At 40.1% G+C, this 12,246-nt stretch overlaps 1 protein-coding gene across 1 annotated transcript in view; it reads left to right on the forward strand.

Annotated features, from left to right (window-relative positions):
* The window catches only part of NR1D2 (nuclear receptor subfamily 1 group D member 2), a 64,147-nt gene that overhangs the window by 20,606 nt on the left and 31,295 nt on the right, over positions 1-12,246 (forward strand). The window contains exons 2-3 of the mRNA XM_082259786.1: positions 8,022-8,327; positions 10,898-10,986. Of these exons, the coding sequence (XP_082115912.1) occupies positions 8,022-8,327; positions 10,898-10,986 (395 nt within the window). The remainder of the gene's footprint in view (positions 1-8,021; positions 8,328-10,897; positions 10,987-12,246) is intronic.

The raw sequence follows: 12,246 nt of genomic DNA on the forward strand, positions 1-12,246 counted from the left end.
AGAATTCTGAAAGCTGCATATTATACATACTGTACTATACCACTAGTATTAAATACTTTTTCATGGCAAACAGTAACCAAAAATCCCACACAATGAAGCAACAGTTGGTTCCATTTCATACAATATTGCTTGACAGGAAATAGTCTATGATGTAAAAATAGCAGTAGGTTATATTCACTCTACTTACAAATAGCAATTTATGCCCTAGGTGAAATATTGTAGGTATGCTCCTTCAGAGACCAATTCTACATACCTTCATCACATTTAGTCACTACGTGACCCGTGTCTGGTCATTCTACAAAGTCACACAGCCTGAGAGCCTGGAATTCTGACAGCCTGAGAGGAAAAAATCAAACAGGAATTTAAAACAGCTACACAACTCTATTACTCTATACCCATTTTTCATGAACTGAACTTAAAGATCTAAGTCTTTTTCTATCTACACAAAAGTCCTATTTATCTCAAATATTGTTCACAAATCTGTCTAAATCTGTGTTAGTGAGCACTTCTCCTTTGCCAAGATAATCCATCCACCTCACAGGTGTGGCATATCAAGATGAAAAATGGGGGGCAAAAACAAGTGTTGCGTTTTTTTTTTTTTTTTTCTATAATTTTGTTCAGTGTAAGTAAAACGAATAACATGTAATAATACATAAATATTAACCCCTAACCTTAAGGCTCCATTCACACCTGGGCATTTTTGAGTGTTTTTCAGCTCCAAAAACGCTCAGAAAAAACGTTCCAAAACGCCCAACAAGTAAAACCCCATTCATTTAAATGGCCCCTGTTCACATCTGAGCGTTTTGCAAAACGCCTGTAGCTGAAAAAAGTACATGAGCTCCTTTTTGGGCTGATTACCAGCGTTTTTGATAGATCTCGATGCCTGCGTCCAAAAACGCCTGAAAATCGTGGTAAAAAACGCTACGCTCAAGTGTGAATGCAGCCAATCACCCGAACAAAAAAATAAATTACTATTGCTAGAATGATATTATTTAATAATAACTAATACCCTAATCCTAAAATAAAAAAATAAATAACCCCAACTCCTATCCCTAACCTTAACTCTAACCCCTTACCCTAAAAAAAAAAAAAAAAATACTAAATGAATAACAGTAAAAAAGAAATAAAATGGAAAAGCTAAAAAAGCTGTAATACCTAGCAACAAATCGGGGTGAATGCGGCCTTATTTCCAAAGACCACAAATATGTAACCCACACGTTACAATTTATTTAATACAACCTATATAAAAAAAAAAAAAACACCCCTATACGCGTGCATAGTAGAATATCCACAAAAAATGTTAAAACATTTGGACATATATGTGCCAGCCTTACTACACAGCAATCCCCATTCAATATGGCCGCACAATGACGTCACTGACATGACTCGATCCCTACACACCTTACATCCGTGGGCAGAGACTTCGCAACCTAAGCCTCTAAAAAGCCTCTCCGTGCCACCGTCATTCAAACCATGTATACATCTGCACTACAAGAACCAGAAGTGACATTCCCAGAGACTAATACATTTACCAGACCACAGAAGCTGTTAAAAAAAAAAAAAAAAAAACTCCCATCCATTAAGGGGACATACCACACAAAATCCCCTAGATGCTCAATATGCAAACACGTTTTTAAAAACCAAATCATCTACATTAGGTACACTTCTAGGTAAACTTCTGGATTTTGCTGACATACCACATACGATCCATTTATGAAGGGAGCATATACTCTCATATAGTTGTATAATTCTGGAAAGAATTTTGGCTATTAACCACTTAAGCCCCGGAGGATTTGGCTGCTAAACGACCAGAGGGTATTTTGCGATTCGGCACTGCGTGACTTTAACGGACAATTGCGCGGTCGTGCGACGCTGTACCTAAACGAATTTGGCGTCCTTTTTTTCCCACAAACAGAGCTTTCTTTTGGCGGTTTTTGATTACCTGTGCGATTTTTTGATCACGCGCTATAAACAAAAAAAGAGCGTAAATTTTGCAAAAATAGCAATATTTTTCCCTTTTTTTATATGAAATTCCCCCCAAAAAAAATGTAAAAATCAAAATTTTTTAATATTTTCGGCCAATTTGTTTTATGCTACCTATGTTTGGTAAAAAAAATCGCAAAAAGCGTATTTTGATTGGTTTGCGCAAAAGTTATTGCGTTTACTAACAAAGGGAAAGATTTTTGTCATTTTTGTTGTTTTTTTTTTTAACGCGTAATGGCGGCGATCTGCGATTTTTTTTGCGGTACTGCGACATTGCGGCGGACAGATCGGACCCTTGACTGACATTTTTGACACTTTTGGGGTTACCAGTGACATTTCTACATTAATCAGTGCTATATATATGCATTGTTACTGTAAAAATACACTGGTAGTGAAGGGGTTAACTTTATTTGAGAGGGAGGGGCTGTGTGTGTCCCTAGGGGCGTGATTCTAACTGTGATTGGCTGTGGCTTCAACTGTATGCAGAGTGATCAATGGATCTACATAGTAGATCCATGTGATCATCTCTCATACAGAGAGGAGAATGACAGGCAGCTTGTATACACAAGCTGCCTGACTTTCTCCCTCTCCCCCGCCGATCGCAGAGTGGCCGGCGGCGATCGGGTCCGCCGGGCACACGCGCGGGGGGGTCCGTGACCACGCGGGAGCGGGAGCGCGCCTCCGGCGGCGCGCGCTCGCTCCCTAAACCCTCACAGGCGAGCGACGTAGACCTACGTCACTTTGCCTGTGAGGGGCTGACCGCCGCCGTAGATAGTCGTGCGGCGGTCGGCAAGTGGTTAACGAAGCTATGGACCCAAAAGAAACCAACGTATGTAAAAATCATTGACAAATAAATTAAACAATAACCTAAAAGAAATACCTTTTTAATTAGTCTCATAATATAAAAAAATACAACAAAAAAGGGGGAAAGCAGAACAGGGGGAGTATATTAAACAAGGAGAAACACTGGAGAGGTGTTCAAAAGTCACTGATGAGGCAATAGAAAATTAAATAAATCAATATTTACACCAGCAGGAAAAAGTACTTTTATCTTGTATATCAAATACAACTCTCTTTGACCCAGCTGCCTTCTAAAATTCCCCCCTCTCCAGTATTTTTCCCCCCTAATTTCAACTGGAGCTGTCAAAACATGCGGCCTACATACTGCAGGCCGCACGGACACTCCAGAATATAGAAAACCCTTTCCCTTGTGCATGTGATACATTCCTTAAAGCAGACCTTCGGTCATTTTTGTTTTCTTTCATCTTTCCATCTACTAAATCTTCTGCTCTTGTTTAAACTTTGGATAGTAAAATATTTTTTTCTGCCAGTAAATACATTTATACAGCCCACTTCCTCGTTCATGTCTGGTAATTTGCCTAGGCTAATGACATCATGCACAGCTAGCTCTCGCTCTTGTGAGAGTTTGCCAGCAAGGGAGGAAGGATGGTTCCTAAGAGAAAGTGAACAGGCAGCAGCTTCAGCTGCATACAGTTAAAATGGCTTAGTGGAAGGAGATTTATGCAGCATATCTGGCAAGTACATATGCAAAGTGGTTGCAGGGAAGATTCAAAATGGCAAATATGTTTTTATTACAAATTAGGTGAGCAGACTGCAGATCCTCTTTTTAAATGTATTATTTCTTCAAGCAACATTTGCTGGAAATGCCTTCCTCCTTTTTTAACCTCTTGGCACCGACAGCACGTAAAAAGCTCCCAATTGCAAGTAGCCAATCACGGAGATCATAGACCCCGCCCCACTTTTTGGTATCTGGAAACCCTTAATGAGCCCGGAGGCAAGCTTTACATCTTTACCACTGGTGTAAAAAAACAAAGTAACAAATATTCTATTATGCTTATTTCTAGTGGGGGGGGGGGGGGTTAAAAAAATTTAACCTAGATTTGTATATAAAAAAAAGCACCTACTCTCCGTAAAAAACATAATAGATGGTTTTTACACCTTTGGTAAATTAAACGTTGCAAAACATCAAAAGTTAATCTTAAAAGGAGGAAGGATTATACCGCAAATATTACTGGAAGAAATTGTAAATTGAAGGAATTTATCACATCTACAGCGGAAGGGGTTGCCTATATGCTGGAGTGTCCATGTGGCTTGCAGTATGTAGGCTGCATGTCTTGGCAGCTCCAGGTGCAAATAAGGAAGCAGTCTCAAACCTGTGGCCCAGGGGCCGAATGCGGCCTTTTGCTTGCCTTTTTTCTTGCCCTTGGAGCATTATTCTATCCACTGACGCCAACAATGGGCAACATTCTTGTCGCTGACGCCAACAATGGGGCAGAATGCCTTTCATAGATACCAATGATTGGCTACTATTACTCCCACTGACACCATCGAAAGGGCACAGTTCCTCCTACTGACACCCAACGATGGTACAGAATTCTTTCTATTGACACCAACGTTGGGGCACTATTCCTCCAACTAACACCAACAATGGTGCACTATTCCTTCCTCTGACATCAATGATGAGGCACTAGTTCCCCTACTGACACCAAAGATAGGGCATTTAGGGCATTGTTTACTCCCACTGGATGCCAGGACATTTTCTATTCCCACTGGCCCTAGTCCAAGTCCCCCTAAAGTCTGGAGGGCAGTAAACTAGTCCTTTGTTTAGAAAGTTTGGAGACCCCTGGATTAAGGGAACACATTGCCAAGATTAGGAAAGGAGAAAAGAACCATATTGCGTCCAAACATTTTAAAAAGGGAGGATTTTGTGTTGCATGTCCCCTTGGATTTTTTTCAGCACTTTCTGTGTGTGGTATATGTGTCAAACGGCTACAATGGATATAAAAAAAAAAAAAAAGCTCCCAAAACAAAGCAAAAAAATGGACACATAGATATGAACCTGGCCTTAATTCCCAACTAAGATACAATCCATGCAAAGATCTGTCTAGGAAGTAGGCACATTAGTTACTGCCTATTTTCAACAGATTTATGATCATCCCAATATGAGGTAAACACGATCCCTACTTATCCATGACAGGATATTGAAGAGGCAGGGTGATGAATACACTCATAATTTGTCTATGTTTAGTAGTGTTTGCAGTTATTATTAATCTCATTCTTTATACTTATGTCTGACCCAGTCATTTAGCTGGAGATCCACATCTCCAGATCTACCAAAAGTCTTTATAAGCATGTGGGTTTTACTTATCTAAAACGGGGACGTGCAGTCAGGGGACGCAGAGCCTCACCTGCCATGAACATTAAAAAAAAAAACAATTGAGGGTCGTAGCTCAGGTACCCAAAGTCTTCTCTCACCACTGGTCAAAATTTGGGGCTCCTAGCACCTATGGTTCTGGGGATACGGGGCTCCTTGCGCAGCCTGTCAGAATCTGTTTGCAGCAGACTGAGAGGATAAGCTCACAGTGTCTCTGATTTTCCTTTGAGAAGCACTGAGCTCAATGGACAGCTTGGAGCCTTGGACCAATGGAAAAGCACCATTGGTCCAAGCTGTCCAATAAAAATGCTACAGTGGAGGCTCTCCTCCCACTGCAGTGTCATAGAAGGGGGCATGTGTCTAAAAGCCCAGCCCTTTTAACTACAAGGAAATAACATGGATTTATGGGTATAAGTTTTACCCATAATCGCATGTTTTTCTCACACCGTTAAGCGGGAGAATCTGCTGCTGCTGAAAAGGTACTTTTTTTTTAATCAAGCAAAATTAATATATTGTTATGCTATATGTTATAACATAATACTTTATTATTTATTTACTGTGAAATTACTGGTTTGAAGTTATAACTTCAAACTTAACCACTTAAGCCCCGGAAGATTTTACCCCCTTCCTGACCAAGGGTCTATTTTGCGATTTGGCACTGCGTGACTTTAACAGACAATTGCGCGGTCGTGCGACACTGTACCCAAATTAAATTAACTTTTTTTCCCACAAACAGAGCTTTCTTTTGGTGGTATTTGATCACCTGTGCGATTTTTTTTTTTTTTTTTTTTGATCATGCACTATAAACAAAAAAATAGCGACAATTTTGCAAAAATAATATTTTTCACATTTTTTTTATATGAAATTCCCCAAAAAAAAATGTAAAAATCAATTTTTTAACATTTTAGGCCAATTTGTTTTCTGCTACATATGTTTGGTAAAAAAAAAATAGCAAAAAGCTTATTTTGATTGGTTTGCGCAAAAGTTATTACGTTTACTAACTAAGGGAAAGATTTTTGTCATTTTTATTGTTTTTTTTTTTTTTAACGAGTAATGGCGATCTGCGATTTTTTTTTTTTTTTTTTTTGCGGGATTGCGACATTGCGGCGGACAGATCGGACCCTTGACTGACATTTTTTACACTTTTGGGGGTACCAGTGACATTACTACAGTAATCTGTGCTATACATATGCACTGTTACTGTAAAAATGACACTGGTAGGGAAGGGGTTAACTTTATTGGAGAAGGAGGGGTTAAGTGTGTCCCTAGGGGCGTGCTTTTAACTGTGATTGGATGTGGCTAGTGATGTAACAGCAGAGATCTACGGTCCTACATAGCAGGACTGTATGATCTCTGCTGTTACACAGGGGAGAAAGACAGGTGGCTTTGTTTACATTAGCCGCCTAGCTTTCTCCCGGTGTAACCGACGATCGCGAGTGACCGGCGGACATCGGGTCCGCCGCTCACACGCGCGGGGGGGGGGTCAGTGAGCGTGCGGAAGCTCGCCTTCAGCGGCGCACACTCGCTAGAGTCTCACAGGCTAGCGATGTAGTACTACGTCACTCTGCCTGTGAGGGGCTGACCGCCGCAGTAAATAGGCAAGCGGTTAAATAATTTGTCCATTAAGCCACCTGCTTGAGTACAGTTTTTTTAAAATATAGTACATTACCTTAACAATATATAATAATTTGTATATTACTTACTTATGGTAATTAACCACTTGCCACCAATTCTTAAACTTCTCTCCTACATGTAAAAATCTTTTTTTTTTTTCCCCAGAAAGTTACTCAGAACCCCCAAACATTTATATATATTTTTTTAACAGACGGTCGTTGCAGCTTTTTATGTTATGGTATTTGCACAGCAATTTTTCAAACGCATTATTAAAAAAAAAAAAACTTTCATTAAAAAAAAAAAAAAACCCACTAAGGTTGCACTGATATTTTTGTATAATGTGAAAGATGATGTTACGCCAAGTAAATAGATACCTAACATGTCACTTTAAAATTGCGCACACTTGTGGAATGGCCCCAAGCTTCAGCGACGATTTAAAATGTTTTACATGTTACATATTTAGAGTTATAGAGGAGGTATAGTGCTAGAATTATTGCTTTCACAATAACATTTGTGGCGATACCTCACGTGTGGTTTGAACTCCGTTTACATATGGTAAAATAAATCCTTATGCTGGTTAAATTAGTAAACTAACGAAGGTGCTAAATATACTGTAATCATAGAATGGTTCAGGTTCTATTCTTGTAATATATATATATATTAATTAATTAATATGGCACTTTCATTAGTTCTCACAGTTTACTAATTTACCTAACATAAGAACTTGTTTTAATAAAATCAGGACTGTTGGTAGCTATATAGAGCACAGTGTAAATTTTTATTTCTGCATTCTGTAACAGCCCTGTACTTGAACAGTGAAATGTCAGCATTTACAGGGCTGTTACAGAATGCAGAAATAAAAAATAAAAATTTGCTGTCCAATAGATTCCTTTCACCAGACACTTTTTTTGTCTGGGGGAATCTGACTGCCTGCGTCCTGGCGCGTGGGTTTTCTAGGCGTAAGCTAATTGGCTGAAGATTAAATTCTTCATCTCACAGGGCTTGGTTACGCTGTGGGGGTTTATTCACTAAATGTTTATTTGGGGGTTTAGTCACTAAATGTTTATTTGGGGGTTTATTCACTAAATGTTGATGTGGGGGTTTATTCACTAAATAAATTGGGGGTTTGTATCTGGCTCTGATACTCGCCAACCTCTGACCTCACCGCATATCCCTGATCTAAACTGAGTGTTATCTTTCATAATGTAACTGCTTAAATCATTAATTGGTTTTACACTGTTTGGTCTAGGTGGTGTCATTGCATACATCAGCTCCTCCAGCTCAGCCTCCAGCCCTTCCTCCTGCCGCAGCGAGAGCTCCAATAGCAGTTTCCAGTCTTCGTCCTCTCTGCCATCTTCCCCCAGCAGTTCTGCCTCTGAGGGGAGTAGCGGTGGCAGCAGTGGCAATGGGAACAACAGAAGTGACCTTTCCAGTGGAAACCTCCTCTCCAACCTGGAAGAATCTCAGAGGAACCAACAGCTGGACACGCTGTGCATAACTACAACCTACACAAGTGCAGCAATCCTGACCAAGGGCCATGTAGGCCTCACCTCGAGTGAGTTAATAAACCTGATGATAGATGGCAATAAACTTGAACTAAAAGCAATACAAAACCAAAAATTTAATATACAGGTCCCTCTCAAACAATTAGCATATTGTGATAAAGTTCATTATTTTCTGTAATGTACTGATAAACATTAGACTTTCATATATTTTAGATTCATTACACACAACTGAAGTAGTGCAAGCCTTTTATTGTTTTAATATTGATGATTTTGGCATACAGCTCATGAAAACCCAAAATTCCTATCTCAAAAAATTTGCATATTTCATCCGACCAATAAAAAAAAAAAGTGTTTTTAATACAAAAAAAGTCAACCTTCAAATAATTATGTTCAGTTATGCACTCAATACTTGATCGGGAATCCTTTTGCAGAAATGACTGCTTCAATGCGGTGTGGCATGGAGGCAATCAGCCTGTGGCACTGCTGAGGTGTTATGGAGGCCCAGGATGCTTCGATAGTAGCCTTGAGCTCATTCAGAGTGTTGGGTCTTGCGTCTATCAACTTTCTCTTCACTACATCCCACAGATTCTCTATGGGGTTCAGGTCAGGAGAGTTGGCAGGCCAATTGAGCACAGTAATACCATGGTCAGTAAACCCTTTGCCAAAATCATCAATATTAAAACAATAAAAGGCTTGCACTACTTCAGTTGTGTGTAATGAATCTAAAATATATGAAAGTCTAATGTTTATCAGTACATTACAGAAAATAATGAACTTTATCACAATATGCTAATTTTTTGAGAGGGACCTGTATTGCAGCCTACCAATCCATATGGCTGCCATTATTCTCTTTTTTTTTTATGCTTTTTTCCTCCCGTTTCCTCTCTTTCACCTGTTGATCTGGCCGGTAACACAGCTCTTGTATTAGAGTGCCTCCACTCTGGGTGAATAAGCACAGGGACATTTGGACAGCAGCATTGTCGGTTTGGGTGGAGGGGAGTGAAATGTACTAGCAGATTTTAATACACTAACAAATTGAAGCTGAACTCCAGCTCACACTTTCTAAGCAGTTATAGCAACATTTTCCTTTTGGGATAAAGGTTTTACATCAATGAATAAAACTGGTCATTGTAAACCCTCCTGGCAGCGTTTGAATGGCTTGTATTATCCCTGCAACTGATACATCTGCAAGGGAGCTTCCTTGTTCTTTTGAAAAACAACAGACTTACTGGCTAGATCACCCAATGAATGTAGACGAAAGAGCCTAAAAAAAAAAAAACAAAAAAAAAAAAAACAATACAACCATCACATCTAAGAATTAGTAAGTTGCAATATAATGTTCTGCTTGGGTTCAATGCTGCTTTCAGCCAAGTAGCTAAATACATAGCTGAAATCATTATTTACACATTGTACAATTGTAATTTTTATTTTTACCCATAATTTTTTTTTATTTTGAACAAAAAAGAAAAATTCAAATCTCAGAAATAAAATTACAAATCTAACAAAATTCCCCCCCGCCAATGCCCCCCCCAAGTCCTGTGTACAGAAATCTGGAGTCCCCCATACAATCTGAGGCATTATCAGCCATACAAGTCCCAGTAAAGTGAGGACGGCCAAAATGGAACATATGCATGCAAGTGCGGTCGTGATCCCAAAGGGATACAACATCTTCAACCCTTCTGAGAAGGCTGTCCACAAGGTTTAGGAGTGTGTCTTTGGGAATGTTTGACCATTCTTCCAGAAGCACATTTGTGAGGTTAGGCACTGATGTGGACGATAAAGGCCTGGCTCGATGTCTCCACTCTAATTAATTCCAAAAGTGTTCTATCAAGTTGAGGCCAGTCAAAATCCTCCACCCCAAACTCGCTCACCCATGTCTTTATGGAGCTTACTTGTGCACTGGACCAAATGATTTGGTGGAGGGGGGATTATGGTGTGGGGTTGTTTTTCAGGGGCTGGGCTTGGCCCCTTATTCCAGTAAAGAGAACTTATAAGACATCGGCATACCAAGATATTTTGGACAATTTCATGCTCCTAACATTGTGGGGATAGTTTTGGGTTGACCCTCCCTGTTCCAACAGGACTGCGCCCCAGTGCACAAAGCAAGGTCCATAAAGACATGGGGGAGTGAGTTTGGGTGGAGGTACTTGACTGGCCTTCACAGAGTTCTGACCTCAACCCACTAGAACACCTTTGGAATGAATTGGAGCAGTGAATACGAGCCAGGCCTTCTCGTCTACATCATTGCCTGACCTCACAAATGCGCTTCTGGTGGAAGTATGGTTTTACATTCCCATAGACCCGCTCCTAAACCTTGTGGACAGCTTTCCGAGAAGAGTTGAAGCTGGTATAGCTGCAAAGGGTGGACCAACACCATATTGAACCCTGCAGATTAAGACTGGGATGCCAATAAAGTTTTGTGTGCATGTAAAGGCAGGCGTCCCAATACTTTTGCTAATATAGTGTACATGACATTCACACATACATATATAAGATATTTTCTATGAGGTAAAATAGTATGCACTAGATTAATTCCACAAACATATATTTATTTTATGCCTTAATATTACTTATTCTTTTGTATACCTATGGCTGACTCCGATGTAACTTTATATTTTAGAATTCAATGGGATGATACTTCTATGTAAGGTGTGCGGAGATGTAGCCTCTGGATTTCACTATGGAGTCCACGCCTGTGAGGGATGTAAGGTAAAGATTTTCTCTTTCACATACCAACCACTTCATATTTGTTCGACGAGATCCTCCAGATCTGCAAATATTTTACAAAAGGAGAGCAAAATGGGAGGTTTTAATAGGAGGAGCGGTTTAACTGTTCTTCCGTGGTCAGCTCTTTATCCAGAACTGTTTTAAATGTTTCACATACTCACAGCAGGTTTAGGTTGAAAATTGTCGTTGGTAAAAAAGTAATTTCTCTTTCGTTCTTTGACGGACACAGCTCCTTATCTTCTTCACCGTTGGGTTATGCTGGCCCCTACAGGAGTAGAACACTAGGCAGGAAAAGAACTTGACTACGCCCATGGGGCAGTAACTGGGGGTATATTCCCACTCTCGGCTATAGCAACTCAGTTGTTTCATCAGTTGTGTCTTCAGTGGGGTACTCCTGAGGTGGACCTGTTAGACTCTCGTTCCAACAGGAAGGTACAGAGGTTTGCGGCACGGTCTCAGGATCCTCTAGCCGATGGCTCAGATGTCCTAGTGGCTCCTTGGAGTCAGTATCATCTGATTTACACCTTTCCTCCTCTCAAACTTCTGCCATGACTCCTGTGCAGGATCTAAGCAGAAGGAATTCCGGTCGTTCTAGTGGCTCCAGACTGGCCTCGCCGGTCTTGGTATGCAGATCAGGTACGGCTGGTCACCGACGTTCCGTGGTAACTTACTCTCAGAGAAGATCTGCTGTCCCAAGGACCAATCTTCCATTCTGCTTTACAGTCACTGGCTTTAACTGCTTGGCTGTTGAAATCCAGGTGATAGAGGTTTGTCGGAATTGGTGATTCCTACGCTAATATCAAAGGATCCTGTGAGCTACTACGACCAATACTATTTCAATCAAGCCAGATGCAAGCACTGATCGCCATCTCATACTATAGTGTATAGTGCCCTAATAAAACAAACCTTAGTACTGTGCTAAATAATATCATATAAAACCATCAAAAATAATGGATAATAACAACTGCTAAAACCTCAGTTGTGACAAGTGTGTGCTATACTATAGATAACATGAATTATTAATACTTGTGATATAATCAGATGCTTCTTTAAAAACATTTAAAGTTCACAACTATGCAAATTTTATGTAAATATATTGTGATGATCCTTCCTGCCACCGACATCCATGCTGTATTAGGGTGCTCACTCTTCCTTCTCCTTTCTTGCAGTTAACCACCACAATGTGTGCTCTTCGCTTATAGTTTTGGTTCTCACCTCAAATGATGTGACCTCGCACCTAAG

The sequence above is a fragment of the Pelophylax lessonae genome (assembly GCF_965119305.1).
Source record: "Pelophylax lessonae genome assembly, chromosome: 5".
In the NCBI taxonomy this organism is placed as follows: Eukaryota; Metazoa; Chordata; class Amphibia; order Anura; family Ranidae; genus Pelophylax; species Pelophylax lessonae.